The sequence below is a fragment of the Scyliorhinus canicula genome, chromosome 13 (genome assembly GCF_902713615.1).
Source record: "Scyliorhinus canicula chromosome 13, sScyCan1.1, whole genome shotgun sequence".
In the NCBI taxonomy this organism is placed as follows: Eukaryota; Metazoa; Chordata; class Chondrichthyes; order Carcharhiniformes; family Scyliorhinidae; genus Scyliorhinus; species Scyliorhinus canicula.
This window is the reverse complement of record NC_052158.1, coordinates 13,067,135-13,091,460: the sequence shown is the minus strand read 5'-3', so window position 1 is coordinate 13,091,460 and position 24,326 is coordinate 13,067,135. Positions and strand designations below refer to the sequence as shown.

The 24,326-nt window shown below is 52.8% G+C and overlaps 1 protein-coding gene across 1 annotated transcript in view; it reads right to left on the bottom strand.

The window, feature by feature from the left end:
- Positions 1–1,580: 1,580 nt before the first annotated feature.
- LOC119976488 (choline transporter-like protein 4) overlaps positions 1,581–24,326 on the bottom strand; it is a 105,616-nt gene continuing 82,870 nt past the window's right edge. Inside the window, exon 17 of the mRNA XM_038817029.1 lies at positions 1,581–1,597. Coding sequence (XP_038672957.1) covers positions 1,581–1,597 — 17 coding nt within the window. The remainder of the gene's footprint in view (positions 1,598–24,326) is intronic.

The window sequence follows — 24,326 nt, the reverse complement described above, 5'->3', positions numbered from 1 at the left end:
TTTCCCAAGTACAGTATCTATCTCTAGATCCTCTCAACAAAACCTGCTTCCTTTGTCCCTTTTCACATGTCCAACCTCTCTCTTGTTTTCTGACCACTGAGCTATGTCCAATCTTTTTATACTAACCAAGTTGTTTGCCTGACCATTCCAAACCTCCGAGCTCTCACACTTTCAATTTGGTTCTTGGTCCTGCGCACAGGACTGAAACCGTTCTGGTTAAAACATTACAAATGATGGACTGTTATTTTGCCCCATCCTTCGCAATTATGTAAATAAGTTTGAACACAAAATTAGCAAAACATAACCCAACCTGCCTATTTCTCATTGGACAGTCCATGTTCTGTGAATAACCTTGTGTTAATATAGTCCCCCAAATCCCAAGGCATTCCATATATTTCAATCCATGCTCAGTCTGTTGAATTAAAGTCGCTGTTGCTATTCCGCTCATGGTATAGTGATTCAGACAGGAAAATACTGAATCAATTCACTCAAACTCAATCTGATGTTATTCAACCTCTATATCTCAACCCGACATGCAGCCTAAAACATCCTCCCTTTCTCATCTGAAACATTGCCCCCTTCTGCCCTTTCTCACTACTGTCAGTGAAATATGCATTGCCTCTGCCGCCTCCAATCTCAGTTTTTCTCCCGCTGGTCTCTCAAACCCCACTCCGCACAAACACAGGCGGATCCACAATTGTCACAAACTATCATTGAATCCTGCTCCCTATCGTCCCCTTCCCATCGATCTTCAACCCGCCTCAGGGCCAATGTGAGAATCGTCGCCTTGATTTCAAATACATGCAATTTCCACCCAAACCTACTCTGATATCTGTCTGTATTTCCCTCCCTCTGTTCGACCAGCGGTAACAGGAACTTTCAACCACCTTCTCACTGTGCTAAACTGCTCTACGTCCATCTCTGCCCTGTGCTAGGGGAACTTTTCAAAGGCTCCCGAGGACCTCCAGCATACAGACTAGTTTCAGCTGCCTCCCCGCTTCACCCTCCCACTGCAGCCCAGACCACAAAATCTGAAAACTCTGCATCTGAAAGAACATTTCAACACAACGCTCACCCGCGATTTGTTGCAAAGATCTATAAGACATGGAGGGGCGTCATTAGCAGGCTCGCTGCACTTCGTCCCGCAGGTAAAATTGTTCAAGGTTTCGTTCGCCTCCCTGAACATTGAACAGACGTAGTAATCACCATCCAGGAAGAGTAAGATGACCCATATGATTGACGGGACAAGTGCTTTTAGTATCATCGTTATGATGGACAATTTTTGCTGACATGAAATGCCATCAGCATCCCGCCAACACCAACACCATTTCCGAGAATCAGGCTGCACTATCAGACTGAGCAGGAAGAATGACACCACAGGGATAATGAAGAATAACCAGGTGTGGCTGCCAATCCCTTCCGTTGAACACGGACATGGGAACCGCTTTTCCAGTAGCTCTTCCACAAAATAAAGGACGACGGGCACTACAGTACTCGCAATGATTTGTAATGTGACAGCCCCTTTGCTCAACAGAACATCTTTCACTTGCTCCAACATTGCAACAAAACGCGCCATTGTGTCAATCGTTCACATAAACTGAAAATGACAGCTCAGTTTTATAGTCAGATCACGCAGGCTCCACCCAGAGCATATTTGAAGTTGTTCAAGGAAGTTTGATGCCTTTGCCCGAATTTGGAAATGGGAATTCAAATCCAGAACCAAAAGTGAAATCAACACAGATTGTGCAAACCTTTGGAGTCGTGTCGTTCATTTAATGGATTTAGATTCAGAGCATCATTCCACCAGGGAGTCCAGGTGTGATGTTCTGACACTCTCCAACCTATCTGCCATGTATAGACTGAAAGAAAGTAGTTCAGACAGCATTTCCCAGAATGTCTCAAAAGGTTTCCCAATGAACCATCTCCTAAAGACAGTCACTTGTTATTTTGATAAAGCAGACAATGAATGTTGCCCGCAGATGTTGGTCGACAGCGATAGAATGAATAAACGTGCTGTTGGCTGATGGAGGATGTTGTTCAGGACACTGGGAATTTGACATCACAAGTCCTCACAAGAAATTAGGGCCTTTAATGAACTGGCATTTTCTGCACAGGGTTGGATTAGTTCAGTTGGCTGGATACCTGGTTTGTGAGGCCAGCAGAACATATAGAAGAAAAGAGAACGATTGAATTAGAGAACGGAAAAAGATAAAGAAAAGGACAGATGAAAAAGGGGAAGCTGGAGACGGAAAATAAGTGATTGCAGGAACTCAAAATGCGAAAGCTCAATCTTCAGAGAGAACAGTTGGCTATTGAAGAAAGAAATGGGGAATGAGATAGAGAGCTTCAAAGAGAGAAAGTAACCAAAAGGCATAAAAAACTTAAAACAAAGGAAGAAAGGAGAGATGGTGATTTAGGTGGTGGCTTTGATTTCTTTGAGGAATTTTATTTAACTAAGACTCTTAGGTTAATGCCTAAATTTACAGAGGGTGGAGTTTAAAGATAGTTCAACTCATTTGAAAAGATAGCTGTGAAAATAAATTCTCAAGAGATTCTTGGGACCATAACGTTCAAGTGTTTTGTCAGGTACAACGATGAATATATATGCAAACTTAGCAGAGAAACAATCCTCAGACGATGAGGTAGTAAAGAAGGCAACATTAAACGCTTATCAGTTGAAGTTTAAAGCTATAAGAAAGAGGCCAAATCAGACTTTTGTAGAGCTTGCAAGAGATAAAGAAGTTAATGGTTCAGGGGATTAAGGTTAGACAAGAGTTTTGAAAATGTGAGAGAAGTTAAGATTATGGAAGAGTTTAGAAATAACATTCTTTTTTTTAAGAATATTTTATTAGGATATTTGTGATTTTCATAATAATAACAACAACATAAACATGGTACAATAAACATTTCCATCCCCATCACATTCTTCACACCCCCACCAATGAAACAATAGTCTGCCCCCCACCTTGGATTTCTGCTTCTGCTGACATTTTAATTTTCTCAGAGAAGGTCAACAAATGGCTGCCACCGCCAGGTGAATCCTACCATTGATCCTCTTAAGGCAAACTTTATTTTCTCGAGACTGAGAAACCTAGCCATGTCACTAACCCAGGTCTCTAATTTTGGGGGCTTCGAGTCCCTTAGTAGGAATCGTCTCCATGCTACCAGGGAGGCAAAGGCCAAGACGTCAACCTCTTTCGCCCCCTGAACTCTCGGCTCTGCCGACTCTCCAAAGTTCGCCACCTCTGGACTCGGCACCACCCGTGTTTTAAGTACCATGGACATAGCCTCAGCGAACCCCTGCCAAAACCTTCTAAGCTTTGTGCATACCCAAAACATGTGCTCAGACTTTCCGCGCACCTCGTACACCTGTCCTCTACCCCGAAAAACTTGCTCATCCGGGCCACCATCATGTGTGCCCGGTAGACTACCTTGAACTGTATCAGACTAAGCCTGGCACATGATGAGGATGTGTTAACCCTGTTTAAAGCATCCACCCACAAACCCGCCTCTATCTCTCCCTCTAGCTCGTCTTCCCACTTGCCCTTTTGGTCCTTTATCAGAGTTACCTCTGACTCCATAAGTTCTTGGTAGGTATCTGATACCTTCCCCTCTCCCACGCATGTTCTAGAAACTACCCTGTCCTGTATCCCCCATGGTGGCAGGAGCAGGAATGTTGGCATCTGCCTTCTCAAAAAATCTCATACCTGCAGATATCTAAACCCATTACCTTTTTTTTTTAAATAATTTTTATTGAAATTTTTCGATACAAACATTTACCCCTACTACATTTTAAATTATAACACAACAAATCCCCCCTGGAAAATCCTCCCCACGCCCTCCCCCGCGCGCACCCCCCCACCCTCCACCCTCCCCCCCCCCCCCCCCCCGCGCTACCAGTCTAGCAACCAAACCGTTTTTCCCTTTCTGCCGATGGCCTCGGGCAGTCATTGCCCGCGACCCCCCGCTGCCGTGCTCCCTTCGTTGCTATCCCCCCCCCCTCCCTTCCCCCCCCCCCTTTCTCCCCGGGTTGCTGCTGTTTCGGCCTCCAGTTCCTATCTCTGATCCAGAAAGTCAAGGAAGGGCTGCCACCGCCGGAAGAACCCCTGTACCGACCCTCTCAGGGCGAATTTGATTCTTTCCAATTGGATGAAGCTTGCCATGTCGTTTAACCAGGTGTTAACACTTGGTGGCCTTGTGTCCCTCCACTGAATCAAGATCCTTCTCCGAGCTACCAAGGACGCAAAGGCCAATATTCCGGCCTCCCCTGCCTCCTGTACTCCTGGCTCCACCCCAACCCCAAAATCGCTAGCCCCCACCCTGGTTTGACCCTGGTTCCCACCACTCTCGATACCGTCCCCGCCACCCCCCTCCCAGAACTCTTCCAGTGCCGGGCACATCCAGAACATATGTACATGGTTCGCAGGGCTTCCCGAACACCTAACACACCTGTCCTCACCCCCGAAGAACCGACTCATCCTAGTCCCCGTCATATGGGCTCTGTGCAGCACCTTAAATTGGATGAGGCCCAACCTTGCGCACGACGACGACGAATTGACCCTCTCTAAGGCATCCGCCCATGTCCCATCTTCTATCTGCTCTCCCAGCTCCGCTTCCCACTTGTCTTTCAGCTCCTCTATCGATACCTCCTCCACCTCCTGCATTATTTTGTAGATGTCCGAGACCTTCCCTTCTCCGACCCAGACCCCTGACAGCACCCTATCACTCACCCCTCCATCGGGAAGCAAGGGAAATCCTTCCACCTGTCGTCTGGCAAATGCCTTCACCTGCAGGTATCTAAACGTGTTCCCCGGGGGGAGCTCAAATTTCTCCTCCAGCTCTCCCAGGCTCGCAAACCTCCCCTCTATGAACATGTCCCTCAGTTGCCTGATGCCCGCCCTGTGCCAGCTCTGGAATCCCCCGCCAGTGTTCCCCGGGACAAATCTGTGGTTCCCTCTCAGTGGCGCCGCCATCAGACCCCCCCACTTCCCCCCTGTGTCGCCTCCACTGCCCCCAGATTTTAAGGGTGGCCGCCACTACCGGACTCGTGGTATACCTTGTGGGGGGGAGCGGCCATGGTGCCGTTACTAGCGCCCCCAGGCTTGTATTGCCGCAGGACGCCCTCTCCATACGTTTCCAAGCTGCCCCCTCCCCCTCCATCACCCACTTGCGCACCATCGATGCGTTCGCCGCCCAGTAGTATCCGGAAAGATTGGGTAGCGCTAATCCTCCACTGTCCCTACTCCGTTCCAAGAAAATCCTTCTCACTCTAGGGGTGCCATGTGCCCACACATAGCCCATAATGCTGCTAGTTACCTTCTTGAAGAAGGCCCTGGGGAGAAAGATGGGCAAGCACTGGAACAGAAACAAGAACCTCGGGAGGACCGTCATTTTGACTGACTGCACCCTCCCTGCTAGCGACAGCGGTACCATGTCCCACCTCTTGAACTCCTCCTCCATCTGCTCCACCAGCCTTGATAAGTTCAGCTTGTGGAGGGTCCCCCAGTTCCTTGCCACCTGCACCCCCAAGTACCTGAAGCTCTTTACTGCTCTCTTAAAGGGGAGCCGCCCAATTCCCTCCCCCTTATCTCCCGGGTGTATCACAAAGACCTCACTTTTACCCACATTTAATTTATATCCCGAAAAGTCCCCAAACTCCGCTAGTATTTCCATTACCTCCGGCATTCCCCCTTCCGGGTCCGCCACATATAACAACAAATCATCCGCATAGAGTGATACCCGATGTTCCTCCCCTCCCCTTGTCAGTCCTCTCCACCCCCCTGAACCCCTCAGTGCCATCGCCAACGGTTCGATCGCTAATGCAAATAGTAAGGGGGATAGGGGGCATCCCTGCCTGGTACCTCGATGGAGCCCAAAATACTCTGACCTCCTCCCGTTTGTAACCACACTCGCCATCGGGGCCGAATACAGCAGCCTCACCCACTTGATAAATCCCTCCCCAAACCCAAACCGTTCCAGCGTCTCCCACAGGTATTCCCACTCCACCCTATCGAATGCTTTCTCCGCATCCAGTGCTACCACTATCTCAGCCTCCCCCTCCACTGCTGGCATCATAATCACATTCAACAGTCTCCGGACATTTGTGTTAAGTTGTCGTCCCTTTACGAACCCCGTCTGGTCCTCATGGATTACCCCTGGCACACAATCCTCTATTCTGGTTGCCAGGACCTTTGCCAACAGTTTGGCATCTACATTCAAGAGGGAGATAGGCCTGTAGGACCCGCACTGTACAGGGTCTTTGTCCCGCTTCAGGATCAAGGAGATCAGGGCCTGTGACATTGTCGGGGGCAGAACCCCCCCCCTCTCGCGCCTCATTGAAGGCTCGCACCAGCACTGGACCCACCAAGTCCACATACTTCTTATAAAATTCCACCGGGAACCCATCCAGCCCCGGCGCCTTCCCCGCCTGCATCTGGCCTATCCCTTTAACTAGCTCCTGCAGCTCTATCGGCGCCCCCAGCCCCTCCACCCGTTCCTCCTGGACCTTTGGGAACCTCAATCTATCGAGGAAGTTCTCCATTCCCCCCCTCCTCCTGGGCGGCTCAGACCGGTACAATTCCCTGTAGAAATCCCTGAAGACCCCGTTCACCTCTTGCCCCTTCTGCACTACGTTCCCTCCCTTCTCTCTCACTCCCCCAATCTCTCTGGCTGCATCTCGCTTGCGCAGCTGGTGTGCTAGCATCCTGCTCGCCTTTTCCCCGTACTCATAGACCGCGCCCTGTGCCCTTCTCCATTGCGTCTCCGCCTTCCTAGTGGTCAGTAGGTCAAACTGGGCCTGTAGACTGCGCCGCTCCCTCAACAGCCCCTCCTCTGGTGTCTCCGCATATCTCCTGTCCACTTCTATAAGTTCCCCCACCAGTCTCTCCCTCTCCTGCCTCTCCTTCCTTTCTCTGTGTGCCCTTATGGAGATCAGCTCTCCTCTGATCACTGCTTTCAGGGCCTCCCAGACTACCCCCACCTTCACCTTGCCCGTGTCGTTCGTGCCCAGATATCTCTCAATGCCCTTCCGGACCCTTCCGCACACCTCATCGTCCGCCAGCAGCCCCACATCCAGGCGCCACAACGGGCGCTGGTCCCGTGCTTCCCCCAGTTCTACCTCTACCCAGTGTGGTGCATGGTCCGAAATCGCAATGGCCGAGTACTCCGTGTCCTGCACTCTCGAAATCAGCCCCCTGCTCAGTACAAAAAAGTCTATTCTGGAGTACACCCTGTGGACGTGGGAGAAAAAAGAATACTCCCTCGCCCTTGGCCTGCCAAATCTCCAAGGGTCTACCCCCCCCATCTGCTCCATGAACCCCCTTAGCACCTCTGCCGCTGCCGGCCTCCTATTCGTCCTGGAACTCGATCTGTCCAGCCCAGGGTCGAGCACTGTATTGAAGTCCCCCCCCATGATCAGGCCCCCTGCCTCCAGACCCGGAATGAGGCCCAACAGGCGCCTCATAAAACCCGCGTCATCCCAATTCGGGGCATACACATTCACCAGCACCACATTCTCTCCCTGCAGCCTACCCTTCACCATCACGTACCTACCCTCCTTATCTGCTACCACCTGCGCCGCCACGAACGACACCCTCTTTCCCACCAAAATCGCCACCCCCCGGTTCTTTGCGTCCAAGCCTGAGTGGAACACCTGTCCCACCCACCCCCTTCTCAGGCGTACCTGGTCTACTACTCTCAAGTGAGTCTCCTGCAACATTGCCACATCCGCCTGCAGTCCCTTTAGGTGTGAAAAAAACCCTTGATCTCTTGACCGGCCCATTCAGCCCCCTCACGTTCCAAGTAATCAACCGGGTCGCGGAGCGACCCGTCCCTTTCCCCTGTCTATTAGCCATGTCCTGTCCCCTGTTCGCCCCGGGTCGACCCTCCCCTTCTGACCCGTTCCCCATGGCGATGGCCCCCCCCCCTCTCTCCTCCCGTTCTTCCCTTCCCGTCCTCGGCCTTTCCAGCAGCAACCCGGCATCCCCCCCTAACCCCCCTTCCCCCCCTCCCCCCCCTGGCTAGGACCCCTCCTAGCCGCGGTGTAGCCACCATCGTACTCCCGAGAGTCAGCTGGTTTTCGCTGACCCGGCTGCCCCTGCCACACTCCGACTCCTCCCGATGTGGGGGGGGGAGGGGCCTCCCCCCCCCCCCCCCCCTTGCCATCCCTCTCTGACCCCGCTTCAGCGCGGGAAAAGCCGCCATTGCTGGCCACACCCCACTCTTCTCTCCTCCCCCTTCCTCCGTCCCGCGCGCGGGAAACAGGGGTGAGCCCGCGCTTTCGCCCGGCCACACCCTACCCCGCCATCTTCAATTCCACCCCCGTCCCCATCCAAGCCCATAAAAAAGCCCCCTTAAAACGAGAGGAAGAAAAAAGAGAAAAAGAAAACACGCATAACCAACTTGCACCCCCCCCGTCCCGCCTCCCCAACTTAACAATATAACAATATAAATAACAAATCTCAAATAAATACATAAATACATCACTATGCCTGCATAACTAAATAACTACCCAATAATAACGTATTTAACCATCACCCTCCATCGAACAGAACAGTAACCATAACCCTTAAAGAACAGATCAAAAAACAGTAAAAAAAAAAAAGCCCCCCCTACAACAACAATAATTAAGGGAAGTTGGCAACGGGAAGAGACACACAAAAAGGAACAAAGAAACCCCCCATAACACAAGTTTCAAAGAAACCAAACGATCCATCAACTTTAACCAAGTTCCGACCTGGCCTAAGAAAGACATGGGCCACTTGATCAGTCAAGGGTACTCGGGCGGCCTCGACCGCCGGCGTTCCCAAGTTCTAGTTCAGGTCCAGCTTTTCCTCCCAAACAAAAGTCCATGCCTCCTCTGGGGTCTCAAAGTAATGGTGCTGGTCCTTGTAGGTGACCCACAAGCGCGCTGGCTGCAGCATTCCGAACTTGATCCTATTTGCATGCAGCACCGCCTTCGTCCGGTTAAACCGGGCCCGCCGCTTTGCCACCTCCGCACTCCAGTCCTGATATATCCGCACCGTCGAATTCTCCCATTTGCTGCTTTTCTCCCTCTTGGCCCACCTCAGCACTTTCTCCCGATCACAGAAACGCTGGAATCGCACCAGCACCGCCCTCGGGGGCTCGTTCGCCCTAGGCCGCCTAGCCATGACCCGATATGCTTCTTCCAGCTCCAGGGGCGATGGACCGGCCCCCTCTCCCATCAGGGAGCTCAGCATCTCCGCTACATATTTCGGGAGATCAGGCCCCTCCAGGCCTTCTGCTAGGCCCAGGATCCTCAAGTTCTTCCGCCTCATTCGAGTGTCCAGCTCCTCAAAGCGGCTCTGCCATTTCAGGTGGAGTGCCTCGTGCACCTCCACCTTTCCCACGAGGACCGTGGCCTCCTCCTCCCTTGCAGTCATCTCCTGCTGCAGCTCTCTTATCGACGCCTCTTGGGTCGCCTGGGCCCCCATCAGCCTTGTGGTCGTCGCGTTCATAGACTCTAAGAGTTCCACTTTCAGCTCCGTAAAACACCGGAGGAGAGCGGCCTGCTGCTCCTCCGCCCATTTTCTCCAATCTTCTAGTGCGCCACCGGCCGCCATTTTGGTCCTCTTCCCCCGCTTTTTTCGGGGAGCTGCTGCCGCTTTTTTTGTCGCCCCACTCCGAGTACCGACCATAAAGTTAGTCTCACTCTCCTCAGGGAGCCTTCCCCCACCGGGATTCGTCTTTACAGTACCGTCGGGGCCCTCCAATCGGCCCTTAAACACCTTTGTCGCAGGAGCTGCCAAATGTGCGACTTAGCTGGTCATAGCCGCAACCGGAAGAGCCCTAAACCCATTACCTGCTGGCAATTCAAATTTATCCTCCAAAGCTTTCAAGCTGGGGAAGCTCCCATCTATAAATAGATCTCCCATCTTCCCAATTCCTGCTCTCTGCCATCTCCGGAACCCACCATCCAGCCTTCCCAGTACAAACCGATGGTTATTCTGGATCGGAGTCCAAACCGATGCTCCCTCCACTCTCTTACATCTCCTCCACTGACCCCAGATTCTCAGAGTCGCCACTACAACCGGACTTGTGGAGTATCGGTCCGGCAAGAGTGGAAGAGGTGCCATTATCAGTGCCCCCAAACTTGTGTTTTTACACGATGCCGCCTCCACTTGCTCCCACACCGACCCCCCCCCTCCCCACTACCCACTTCCTAATCATGACTATATTAGCTGCCCAGTAGTAGTTACAGAAGTTCAGCAGTGCCAACCCACCCTCCCCCCGACTACACTCCAACAACACTTTCTTCACTCGCGGGGATTTACCTGCCCACACAAAGCCCAAAATAACCTTATTCACTCGTTTAAAAAAGGCCCTCGAGATGAAGATGGGGAGGCACTGAAAGACAAACAGAAATCTGGGGAGGACAATCATATTCATGGTCTGTACCCTCCCCATCAGTGATAGCGGGAGCATGTCCCATTTCTTAAAGTCCTCTTTCATTTGTTCTCGGAGCCGGGACAGGTTTAACTTGTGCAGTGCCTCCCATTCGCGGGCCACCTGGATTCCCATCTCGCTTATCCCCATGTTCAATTTATACCCCCAAATTCCCCTAAGATCTGCATAATTTCCCTCATCCCCCCTAACGGATCTGAGATGTACAAGAGCAGGTCATCTGCGTAAAGCGAGAACTGGTGTTCAATGCCAGCCCCCCAACCGCCCCCTGAATCAGCCGTTTCCAGTTCCTAGAAGCTCTTAATGCCATGGCCAGTGGATCTATGGCCAGAGAAAACAGCAACGGGGAGAGGAGTCCTTTCTCTCTTGCTTCATTAAATGTCCTCACCAGCAGTGGGCTCAATATCTCCGAAAACATCTTGTAGAATTCTGGATGGACTTGTTCACCCGCCCACAGACCGCTTCATCTGCTGATATCCCCACATTCAGCCTCCATAGTGGGCATTGTCCTCTCTCCATACTAACCCACAGATCTACCCAATGTGGGGCATGATCCGACACTGCAATTGCCGAGTAATCGGTATCCGCCACCCCGGTATTAGCGCCCTGCTCAGAACAAAAAAATCGATCTAAGAGTATATCTTGTGGACATGGAAGAAGGAAGAAAATTCCTTTGCACTTGGCTGTCCAAACCTCCATGATTCCACATCATTCCAGCTTGGAGCATATATGTTCACGAGTACCACCCGCATCCCCTGCAGCTTCCCACTCACCAGTAATGTACCTTTCCCCTGTGTCTGACACAATTCTCCCTGCCTCAAATGCCACCCGTTTGCTAGTCAGGATCGCAACCCCCCCTGGTCTTCGAATCCAGCATTGGCCAACCCACCCCTTCCTCAATCTAGTTTGATCTGTAACCTTTAGGTGTGTCTCTTGTAACAACGCCACATCCACCTTCAGTCCCCTCAAAAGCGCGATCATGCAAGCCCTCTTGACCGGCCCATTTAGCCCTCTAACGTTCCAAGTAATCAACCTGGTCGGGGGACTTCAGCTTCTCCTGTATTCTTTTCTGGTGGTCATTCATCATCTCCACCTTGGCCTCCAGCATGGGTATATATTCCTCATGCTCGGACACCTTTTTCTCCACCTCCTGAATTGCACGCCCGTGGGTTTCTTGACCCTGCACCACCTGATCAATCGATGCCTTGCCTTAATCGGGTCCAGTGCATCTTTCTTAAGCTTGGCAAAACATTCTTCAAAAAAATTCTTCACCAGCTGTTCCGTCGACCACTGTGCCATCTCCCCACGGGCCATGTTTTCCCGCTTTGCCAGCTCTACCTGCGTCTTTCTTGTTAAACTTTGTCTTGTTACACGGCCACTTCTAGTCCAATTCTCCATACACTAGCGGGGGATTACTCCTCACCGTCTCACTCTCCACGATTTATCCAGTAAAATTCGGGAGAAAAAGGTCCAAAAATTCCGTCACAAGCGGGAGCTATCAAATGTGCAACCTACTCCTCCATGGCCGCCACCGAAACTCCCTCAAAATAGCATTCTAGTAAACATTAAGACATAGTAAGGTGAAAGACAAAGTAACGAGATCCAAGAAAGCTGCTGTTTTAGCTGACACATATATTTCACAGAAACAGTTGAGTATATGGACGTAAGCAAGGAGATTGGAGGTGCAACAAACCTAGCGAGGGTAAAAATGGTATGAACAAGGAACAAGCGAAAGACAATAATCTACTAAAGATGGAAATGTGGGAAATGAAACTGAAGGAACAAAGGTAGTATGTTCCCATTGTAATAAGGCTAGTCATACGAGGTCAAATATTTGCACGTTGTGGTAGTATGATTATAGGTACTACGGTACCTGGGAATGCGAGCTACCATTGGTGGAGAATGCTCGCTGCTCATTGGCCCAAATGTTGCATTTTCTTTTTTTTTAAATATAATTTTTATTGGAGTTTTTTACAGAAAATATAAAACATAACGACAAACAATGAAATGCAACAAAATAACCCATAATAACTGTAACACCCCCAGACCATATGTATCCCATCCCCCCAACCCCAATGAACAACAAAAGAACTTAAAAATAAATTAAAATTAAATAAACAAACAGTCATTGTCCGCCCCCCCTTTTCCCTCCCCCCCTTCCCCCCCCTTTTCCCCCCTTCCCCCCCCTCCCTCCCCCCCTTCCCTCCCCCCTTCCCTCCCCTTCCCCCTTCCCTCCCCTTCCCCCCCCTTCCCTCCCACTCCCCCCTCCCTCCCCCCTTCCCCCCTTCCCTCCCCCTTCCCTCCCCCTTCCCTCCCCCCCTTCCCTCCCCTTCCCTCCCCCTTCCCTCCCCTTCCTTCCCCCTCCCTCCCCTCCCCCTTCCCTCCCCCTTCGTCCCCTCCCCCTTCCTCCCCTCCCCCTTCCCTCCCCCTTCCCCCCTCCCCCTTCATCCCTCCCCCTTCCCTCCCTCCCCCTTCCCTCCCCCTTCCCTCCCTCCCCTTCCCTCCCCTTCCCTCCCTCCCCTTCCCTCCCTCCCCCTTCCCTCCCCTTCCCTCCCTCCCCCTTCCCTCCCCCTTCCCTCCCCTTCCCTCCCCCTTCCTCCCCCTTCCCACCCCCTTCCCCCTTCCCTCCCTCCCCATTCCCTCCCCCTTCCCTCCCTCTCCCTTCCCTCCCCCTTCCCTCCCTCCCCCTTCCCCTTCCCTCCCCCCTCCCGCCCCCCCTTCCCTCCCCCTTCCCGCCCCCCCTTCCCTCCCCCTTCCCGCCCCCCCTTCCCTCCCCCTTCCCGCCCCCCCTTCCCTCCCCCTTCCCGCCCCCCCTTCCCTCACCCTTCCCGCCCCCCCTTCCCTCCCCCTTCCCGCCCCCCCTTCCCTCCCCCTTCCCGCCCCCCCTTCCTCCCCTCCCCCCCGGGTTGCTGCTGCTACTGTCCCTGTACCCTATCGTTGAGCCAGAAAGTCGAGAAAAGGTTGCCACCGCCTAAAGAACCCTTGTACCGACCCTCTCAGGGCGAATTTGACCTTCTCGAGCTTAATGAAACCAGCCATGTCATTGATCCAGGTCTCCACGCTTGGGGGCCTCGCATCCTTCCATTGTAGCAAGATCCTTCGCCGGGCTACTAGGGATGCAAAGGCCAGCACACCGGCCTCTTTCGCCTCCTGCACTCCCGGCTCCACCCCAACCCCAAAAATCGCGAGTCCCCATCCTGGCTTGACCCTGGATCCCACCACCCTCGACACCGTCCTCGCCACTCCCTTCCAGAACTCCTCCAGTGCCGGGCATGCCCAGAACATATGGGCATGGTTCGCTGGACTCCCCGAGCACCTGACACACCTGTCTTCACCCCCAAAGAACCTACTCATCCTCGTCCCAGTCATGTGGGCCCGGTGCAGCACCTTGAATTGGATGAGGCTAAGCCGCGCACACGAGGAGGAAGAATTAACCCTCTCCAGAGCATCAGCCCATGTCCCGTCTTCGATCTGTTCCCCCAGTTCCCCCTCCCACTTAGCTTTCAGCTCCTCTACTGATGCCTCCTCCGCCTCCTGCATAACCTTGTAGATATCAGATATCTTCCCCTGTCCGACCCAGACCCCCGAAAGCACCCTGTCGCTCGCCCCACTCGCAGGAAGCGAAGGGAATCCCTCCACCTGCCGCCTAGCAAATGCCTTTACCTGCAGATACCTGAACATGTTCCCCGGGGGGAGCCCAAATTTCTCCTCCAACTCCCCCAGGCTCGCAAACCTCACATCAATAAACAGGTCCCTCAGCTGTCTGATGCCCGCTCTGTGCCAACTCTGAAATCCCCCATCAATGTTCCCCGGGACGAACCTATGGTTCCCCCTTAACGGAGCCTCCATCGAGCCCCCCACTTCTCCCCTATGTCGCCTCCACTGCCCCCAAATCTTGAGGGTAGCCGCCACCACCGGACTTGTGGTATACCTCGTAGGAGGGAGCGGCCACAGCGCCGTTACCAGGGCCCCAGGCTTGTATCTCCACAGGATGCCCTCTCCATCCGTTTCCATGCTGCCCCCTCCCCCTCCATTATCCACTTGCGCACCATCGACACATTGGCCGCCCAATAATACCCCGAGAGATTGGGTAACGCCAGCCCCCCCCCATCTCTACCCCGCTCCAAGAAGACCCTCTTCACCCTCGGGGTCCCATGCGCCCAAACAAAGCTCATGATGCTGCTAGTCACCCTTCTAAAAAAGGCCCTAGGGATAAAGATGGGCAAACACTGAAAAAGGAACAAGAACCTCGGGAGAACCGTCATTTTGATGGACTGCACTCTACCCGCCAACGATAGCGGTACCATGTCCCACCTTTTAAATTCCTCCTCCATCTGCTCCACCAGCCTGGTAAAATTAAGCTTGTGGAGAGTCCTCACCAGCAGTGGGCTCAATATCTCCGAAAACATCTTGTAGAATTCTGGATGGACTTGTTCACCCGCCCACAGACCGCTTCATCTGCTGATATCCCCACATTCAGCCTCCATAGTGGGCATTGTCCTCTCTCCATACTGACCCACAGATCTACCCAATGTGGGGCATGATCCGACACTGCGATTTCCGAGTACTTGGTATCCGCCACCCTGGTATTAGTGCCCTGCTCAGAACAAAAAATTCGATCTAAGAGTATATCTTGTGGACATGGGAGAAGGAAGAAAATTCCTTTGCACTTGGCTGTCCAAACCTCCATGATTCCACATCATTCCAGCTTGGAGCATATATGTTCACGAGTACCACCCGCATCCCCTGCAGCTTCCCACTCACCATTATGTACCTTTCCCCTGTGTCTGACACAATTCTCCCTGCCTCAAATGCCACCCGTTTGCTAGTCAGGATCGCAACCCCCCTGGTCTTCGAATCCAGCACTGGCCAACCCACCCCTTCCTCAATCTAGTTTGATCTGTAACCTTTAGGTGTGTCTCTTATAACAACGCCACATCCACCTTCAGTCCCCTCAAAAGCGCGATCACGCAAGCCCTCTTGACCGGCCCATTTAGCCCTCTAACGTTCCAAGTAATCAATCTGGTCGGGGGACTTCAGCTTCTCCTGTATTCTTTTCTGGTGGTCATTCATCATCTCCACCTTGGCCTCCAGCATGGGTATATATTCCTCATGCTCGGACACCTTTTTCTCCACCTCCTGAATTGCACGCCCGTGGGTTTCTTGACCCTGCACCACCTGATCAATCGATGCCTTGCCTTAATCGGGTCCAGTGCATCTTTCTTAAGCTTGGCAAAACATTCTTCAAAAAAATTCTTCACCAGCTGTTCCGTCGACCACTGTGCCATCTCCCCACGGGCCATGTTTTCCCGCTTTGCCAGCTCTACCTGCGTCTTTCTTGTTAAACTTTGTCTTGTTACACGGCCACTTCTAGTCCAATTCTCCATACACTAGCGGGGGATTACTCCTCACCGTCTCACTCTCCACGATTTATCCAGTAAAATTTGGGAGAAAAGGTCCAAAAATTCCGTCACAAGCGGGAGCTATCAAATGTGCAACCTACTCCTCCATGGCCGCCACCGAAACTCCCTCAAAATAGCATTCTAGTAAACATTAAGACATAGTAAGGTGAAAGACAAAGTAACGAGATCCAAGAAAGCTGCTGTTTTAGCTGACACATATATTTCACAGAAACAGTTGAGTATATGGACATAAGCAAGGAGATTGGAGGTGCAACAACCTAGCGAGGGTAAAAATGGTATGAACAAGGAACAAGCGAAAGACAATAATCTACTAAAGATGGAAATGTGGGAAATGAAACTGAAGGAACAAAGGTAGTATGTTCCCATTGTAATAAGGCTAGTCATACGAGGTCAAATATTTGCACGTTGTGGTAGTATGATTATAGGTACTACGGTACCTGGGAATGTGAGCTACCATTGGTGGAGAAGGCTCGCTGCTCATTGGCCCAAATGTTGCATTTTCTTTTCTTTTTAAATATAATTTTATTGGAATTTTTTACAGAAAATATAAAACATAACGACAAACAATGAAATGCAACAAAATAACCCATAATAACTGTAACACCCCCAGACCATATGTATCCCATCCCCCCAACCCCAATGAACAACAAAAGAACTTAAAAATAAATTAAAATTAAATAAACAAACATAGTCATTGTCCCCCCTTTTCCCTCCCCCCCTTTTCCCTCCCCCCTTCCCTCCCCCCCTTCCCTCCCCCCCTCCCTCCCCCCCTTCCCTCCCCCCCTTCCCTCCCTCCCCCCCTTCCCTCCCCCCTCCCTCCCCCCCTTCCCTCCCCCCCTTCCCTCCCCCCTTCCCTCCCCTTCCCCCTTCCCTCCCCCCCTCCCTCCCCTTCCCCCTTCCCTCCCCCCCTTCCCTCCCCCTTCCCCCTTCCCTCCCCCTTCCCTCCCCCTCCCCCCTTCCCTCCCCTCCCCCCCTTCCCTCCCTCTCCCCCCTTCCCTCCCCCTTCCCCCCTTCCCTCCCCCCTTCCCTCCCCCCTTCCCTCCCCTCTTCCCTCCCCCTTCCCTCCCCCCCTTCCCTCCCCCTTCCCTCCCCCTTCCCTCCCCCTCCCTTCCCCCTTCCCTCCCCCTCCCCACCCCCTTCCTCCCCCTTCCTCCCCTCCCCCTTCCCTCCCCCTTCCTCCCCTCCCGCTTCCTCCCCTCCCCTTCCTCCCCTCCCCCTTCTCCCCCCCCCCCTTCCCTCCCTTCCCTCCCCCTTCTCCCCCCCCCCCTTCCCTCCCCCTTCTCCCCCCCCCCCCCCTTCCCTCCCCCTTCTCCCCCCCGGGTTGCTGCTGCTACTGTCCCTGTACCCTATCGTTGAGCCAGAAAGTCGAGAAAAGGTTGCCACCCGCCTAAAGAACCCTTGTACCGACCCTCTCAGGGCGAATTTGACCTTCTCGAGCTTAATGAAACCCGCCATGTCATTGATCCAGGTCTCCACGCTTGGGGGCCTCGCATCCTTCCATTGTAGCAAGATCCTTCGCCGGGCTACTAGTGATGCAAAGGCCAGCACACCGGCCTCTTTCGCCTCCTGCACTCCCGGCTCCACCCCAACCCCAAAAATCGCGAGTCCCCATCCTGGCTTGACCCTGGATCCCACCACCCTCGACACCGTCCTCGCCACTCCCTTCCAGAACTCCTCCAGTGCCGGGCATGCCCAGAACATATGGGCATGGTTCGCTGGACTCCCCGAGCACCTGACACACCTGTCTTCACCCCCAAAGAACCTACTCATCCTCGTCCCAGTCATGTGGGCCCGGTGCAGCACCTTGAATTGGATGAGGCTAAGCCGCGCACACGAGGAGGAAGAATTAACCCTCTCCAGAGCATCAGCCCATGTCCCGTCTTCGATCTGTTCCCCCAGTTCCCCCTCCCACTTAGCTTTCAGCTCCTCTACTGATGCCTCCTCCGCCTCCTGCATAACCTGCATGTAGATATCAGATATCTTCCCCTGTCCGACCCAGACCCCCGAAAGCACCCTGTCGCTCACCCCCCTCGCAGGAAGCGAAGGGAATCCCTCCACCTGCCGCCTAGCAAATGCCTTTACCTGCAGATACCTGAACATGTTCCCCGGGGGGAGCCCAAATTTCTCCTCCAACTCCCCCAGGCTCGCAAACCTCCCATCAATAAACAGGTCCCTCAGCTGTCTGATGCCCGCTCTGTGCCAACTCTGAAATCCCCCATCAATGTTCCCCGGGACGAACCTATGGTTCCCCCTTAACGGAGCCTCCATCGAGCCCCCCACTTCTCCCCTATGTCGCCTCAACTGCCCCCAAATCTTGAGGGTAGCCGCCACCACCGGACTCGTGGTATACCTCGTAGGAGGGAGCGGCCACGGCGCCGTTACCAGGGCCCCCAGGCTTGTATCTCCACAGGACGCCCTCTCCATCCGTTCCATGCTGCCCCCTCCCCCTCCATTATCCACTTGCGCACCATCGACACATTGGCCGCCCAATAATACCCCGAGAGATTGGGTAACGCCAGCCCCCCCCCCATCTCTACCCCGCTCCAAGAAGACCCTCTTCACCCTCGGGGTCCCATGCGCCCAAACAAAGCTCATGATGCTGCTAGTCACCCTTCTAAAAAAGGCCCTAGGGATAAAGATGGGCAAACACTGAAAAAGGAACAAGAACCTCGGGAGAACCGTCATTTTGATGGACTGCACTCTACCCGCCAACGATAGCGGTACCATGTCCCACCTTTTAAATTCCTCCTCCATCTGCTCCACCAGCCTGGTAAAATTAAGCTTATGGAGAGTCCTCACCAGCAGTGGGCTCAATATCTCCGAAAACATCTTGTAGAATTCTGGATGGACTTGTTCACCCGCCCACAGACCGCTTCATCTGCTGATATCCCCACATTCAGCCTCCATAGTGGGCATTGTCCTCTCTCCATACTAACCCACAGATCTACCCAATGTGGGGCATGATCCGACACTGCGATTGCCGAGTAATCGGTATCCGCCACCCCCGGTATTAGCGCCCTGCTCAGAACAAAAAAATCGATCTAAGAGTATATCTTGTGGACATGGGAGAAGGAAGAAAATTCCTTTGCTCTTGGCTGTCCAAACCTCCATGATTCCACATCATTCCAGCTTGGAGCATATATGTTCACGAGTACCACCCGCATCCCCTGCAGCTTCCCACTCACCAGTAATGTACCTTTCCCCTGTGTCTGACACAATTCTCCCTGCCTCAAATGCCACCCGTTTGCTAGTCAGGATCGCAACCCCCCTGGTCTTCGAATCCAGCATTGGCCAACCCACCCCTTCCTCAATCTAGTTTGATCTGTAACCTTTAGGTGTGTCTCTTGTAACAACGCCACATCCACCTTCAGTCCCCTCAAAAGCGCGATCACGCAAGCCCTCTTGACCGGCCCATTTAGCCCTCTAACGTTCCAAGTAATCAACCTGGTCGGGGGACTTCAGCTTCTCCTGTATTCTTTTCTGGTGGTCATTCATCATCTCCACCTTGGTCTCCAGCATGGGTATATATTCCTCATGCTCGGACACCTTTTTCTCCACCTCCTGAATTGCACGCCCGTGGGTTTCTTGACCCTGCACCACCTGATCAATCGATGCCTTGCCTTAATCGGGTCCAGTGCATCTTTCTTAAGCTTGGCAAAACATTCTTCAAAAAAATTCTTCACCAGCTGTTCCGTCGACCACTGTGCCATCTCCCCACGGGCCATGTTTTCCCACTTTGCCAGCTCTACCTGCGTCTTTCTTGTTAAACTTTGTCTTGTTACACGGCCACTTCTAGTCCAATTCTCCATACACTAGCGGGGGATTACTCCTCACCGTCTCACTCTCCACGATTTATCCAGTAAAATTCGGGAGAAAAAGGCCCAAAAATTCCGTCACAAGCGGGAGCTATCAAATGTGCAACCTACTCCTCCATGGCCGCCACCGAAACTCCCTCAAAATAGCATTCTAGTAAACATTAAGACATAGTAAGGTGAAAGACAAAGTAACGAGATCCAAGAAAGCTGCTGTTTTAGCTGACACATATATTTCACAGAAACAGTTGAGTATATGGACGTAAGCAAGGAGATTGGAGGTGCAACAATCCTAGCGAGGGTAAAAATGGTATGAACAAGGAACAAGCGAAAGACAATAATCTACTAAAGATGGAAATGTGGGAAATGAAACTGAAGGAACAAAGGTAGTATGTTCCCATTGTAATAAGGCTAGTCATACGAGGTCAAATATTTGCACGTTGTGGTAGTATGATTATAGGTACTACGGTACCTGGGAATGTGAGCTACCATTGGTGGAGAAGGCTCGCTGCTCATTGGCACAAATGTTGCATTTTCTTTTTTTTAAATATAATTTTTATTGGAGTTTTTTACAGAAAATATAAAACATAACGACAAACAATGAAATGCAACAAAATAACCCATAATAACTGTAACACCCCCAGACCATATGTATCCCATCCCCCCAACCCCAATGAACAACAAAAGAACTTAACAATAAATTAAAATTAAATAAACAAACATAGTCATTGTCTGCACCCCCTTTTTCCCTCCCCCCCTCCCCCCCCCCTTCCCCCCCCCCTTTTCCCTCCCCCCCCTTCCCTCCCCCCTTCCCTCCCCCCTCCCTCCCCCCTTCCCTCCCCCCTTCCCTCCCCCCTTCCCTCCCCCTTCCCCCTTCCCCTTCCCTCCCCTTCCCCCTTCCCTCCCCCTCCCCCCTTCCCTCCCCCTTCCCCCCCTCCCCCTTCCCCCCTTCCCTCCCCCTTCCCTCCCCCCCTTCCATCCCCCTCCCCCCTTCCCTCCCCCTCCCCCCCTTCCCTCCCCCTTCCCCCCCACCCCCCCTTCCCTCCCCCTTCCCTCCCCCCTTCCCTCCCCCTTCCCTCCCCCCCTTTCCCTCCCCCTTCCCTCCCCCTTCCCTCCCCCTCCCTCCCCTCCCCCTTCCCTCCCCCTCCCTCCCCTCCCCCTTCCTCCCACTTCCTCCCCTCCCCCTTCCCCCTTCCCCCCTCCCCCTTCCCCCCTCCCCTCCCCTTCCCTCCCTCCCCCTGCCCTCTCCTTCCCTCCCTCCCCCTTCCCTCCCCCTTCCCTCCCTCCCCCTTCCCTCCCTCCCCCTTCCCTCCCCCTTCCCTCCCTCCCCCTTCCCTCCCCCTTCCCTCCCTCCCCTTCCCCTTCCCTCCCCCCCCCTTCCCCTTCCCTCCCCCTTCCCTCCCCCTCCCCCCCCTTCCTCCCCTCCCCCCTGGGTTGCTGCTGCTACTGTCCCTGTACCCTATCGTTGAGCCAGAAAGTCGAGAAAAGGTTGCCACCGCCTAAAGAACCCTTGTACCGACCCTCTCAGGGCGAATTTGACCTTCTCGAGCTTAATGAAACCCGCCATGTCATTGATCCAGGTCTCCACGCTTGGGGGCCTCGCATCCTTCCATTGTAGCAAGATCCTTCGCCGGGCTACTAGTGATGCAAAGGCCAGCACACCGGCCTCTTTCGCCTCCTGCACTCCCGGCTCCACCCCAACCCCAAAAATCGCGAGTCCCCATCCTGGCTTGACCCTGGATCCCACCACCCTCGACACCGTCCTCAGCCACTCCCTTCCAGAACTCCTCCAGTGCCGGGCATGCCCAGAACATATGGCATGGTTCGCTGGACTCCCCGAGCACCTGACACACCTGTCTTCACCCCCAAAGAACCTACTCATCCTCGTCCCAGTCATGTGGGCCCGGTGCAGCACCTTGAATTGGATGAGGCTAAGCCGCGCACACGAGGAGGAAGAATTAACCCTCTCCAGAGCATCAGCCCATGTCCCGTCTTCGATCTGTTCCCCCAGTTCCCCCTCCCACTTAGCTTTCAGCTCCTCTACTGATGCCTCCTCCGCCTCCTGCATACCTGCATGTAGATATCAGATATCTTCCCCTGTCCGACCCAGACCCCCGAAAGCACCCTGTCGCTCACCCCCCTCGCAGGAAGCGAAGGGAATCCCTCCACCTGCCGCCTAGCAAATGCCTTTACCTGCAGATACCTGAACATGTTCCCCGGGGGGAGCCCAAATTTCTCCTCCAACTCCCCCAGGCTCGCAAACCTCCCATCAATAAACAGGTCCCTCAGCTGTCTGATGCCCGCTCTGTGCCAACTCTGAAATCCCCCATCAATGTTCCCCGGGACGAACCTATGGTTCCCCTTAACGGAGCCTCCATCGAGCCCCCCACTTCTCCCCTATGTCGCCTCAACTGCCCCCAAATCTTGAGGGTAGCCGCCACCACCGGACTCGTGGTATACCTCGTAGGAGGGAGCGGCCACGGCGCCGTTACCAGGGCCCCCAGGCTTGTATCTCCACAGGACGCCCTCTCCATCCGTTTCCATGCTGCCCCCTCCCCCTCCATTATCCACTTGCGCACCATCGACACATTGGCCGCCCAATAATACCCCGAGAGATTGGGTAACGCCAGCCCCCCCCCCCATCTCTACCCCGCTCCAAGAAGACCCTCTTCACCCTCGGGGTCCCATGCGCCCAAACAAAGCTCATGATGCTGCTAGTCACCCTTCTAAAAAAGGCCCTAGGGATAAAGATTGGCAAACACTGAAAAAGGAACAAGAACCTCGGGAGAACCGTCATTTTGATGGACTGCACTCTACCCGCCAACGATAGCGGTACCATGTCCCACCTTTTAAATTCCTCCTCCATCTGCTCCACCAGCCTGGTAAAATTAAGCTTATGGAGAGTCCTCACCAGCAGTGGGCTCAATATCTCCGAAAACATCTTGTAGAATTCTGGATGGACTTGTTCACCCGCCCACAGACCGCTTCATCTGCTGATATCCCCACATTCAGCCTCCATAGTGGGCATTGTCCTCTCTCCATACCAACCCACAGATCTACCCAATGTGGGGCATGATCCGACACTGCGATTGCCGAGTAATCGGTATCCGCCACCCCGGTATTAGCGCCCTGCTCAGAACAAAAAAATCGATCTAAGAGTATATCTTGTGGACATGGGAGAAGGAAGAAAATTCCTTTGCTCTTGGCTGTCCAAACCTCCATGATTCCACATAATTCCAGCTTGGAGCATATATGTTCACGAGTACCACCCGCATCCCCTGCAGCTTCCCACTCACCAGTAATGTACCTTTCCCCTGTGTCTGACACAATTCTCCCTGCCTCAAATGCCACCCGTTTGCTAGTCAGGATCGCAACCCCCCCTGGTCTTCGAATCCAGCATTGGCCAACCCACCCCTTCCTCAATCTAGTTTGATCTGTAACCTTTAGGTGTGTCTCTTGTAACAACGCCACATCCACCTTCAGTCCCCTCAAAAGCGCGATCACGCAAGCCCTCTTGACCGGCCCATTTAGCCCTCTAACGTTCCAAGTATCAACCTGGTCGGGGGACTTCAGCTTCTCCTGTATTCTTTTCTGGTGGTCATTCATCATCTCCACCTTGGTCTCCAGCATGGGTATATATCCTCATGCTCGGACACCTTTTCTCCACCTCCTGAATTGCACGCCCGTGGGTTTCTTGACCCTGCACCACCTGATCAATCGATGCCTTGCTTAATCGGGTCCAGTGCATCTTTCTTAAGCTTGGCAAAACATTCTTCAAAAAATTCTTCACCAGCTGTTCCGTCGACCACTGTGCCAGCTCCCCACGGGCCATGTTTTCCCCACTTTGCCAGCTCTACCTGCGTCTTTCTTGTTAACTTTGTCTTGTTACACGGCCACTTCTAGTCCAATTCTCCATACACTAGCGGGGGATTACTCCTCACCCGTCTCACTCATCCACGATTTATCCAGTAAAATTCGGGAGAAAAAGGTCCAAAAAATTCCGTCACAAGCGGGAGCTATCAAATGTGCAACCTACTCCTCCATGGCCCGCCACCGAAACTCCCTCAAAATAGCATTCTAGTAAACATTAAGACATAGTAAGGTGAAAGACAAAGTAACGAGATCCAAGAAGCTGCTGTTTTAGCTGACACATAGATTTCACAGAAACAGTTGAGTATATGGACGTAAGCAAGGAGATTGGAGGTGCAACAATCCTAGCGAGGGTAAAAATGGTATGAACAAGGAACAAGCGAAAGACAATAATCTACTAAAGATGGAAATGTGGGAAATGAAACTGAAGGAACAAAGGTAGTATGTTTCCCATTGTAATAAGGCTAGTCATACGAGGTCAAATATTTGCACGTTGTGGTAGTATGATTATAGGTACTACTACGGTACCTGGGAATGTGAGCTACCATTGGTGGAGAAGGCTCGCTGCTCATTGGCACAAATGTTGCATTTTCTTTTTTTTAAATATAATTTTTATTGGAGTTTTTTACAGAAAATATAAACATAACGACAAACAATGAAATGCAACAAAATAACCCATAATAACTGTAACACAAACCCCAGACCATATGTATCCCATCCCCCCAACCCAATGACAACAAAAGAACTTAAAATAAATTAAATTAAATAAACAAACATAGTCATTGTCCGCACCCCCTTT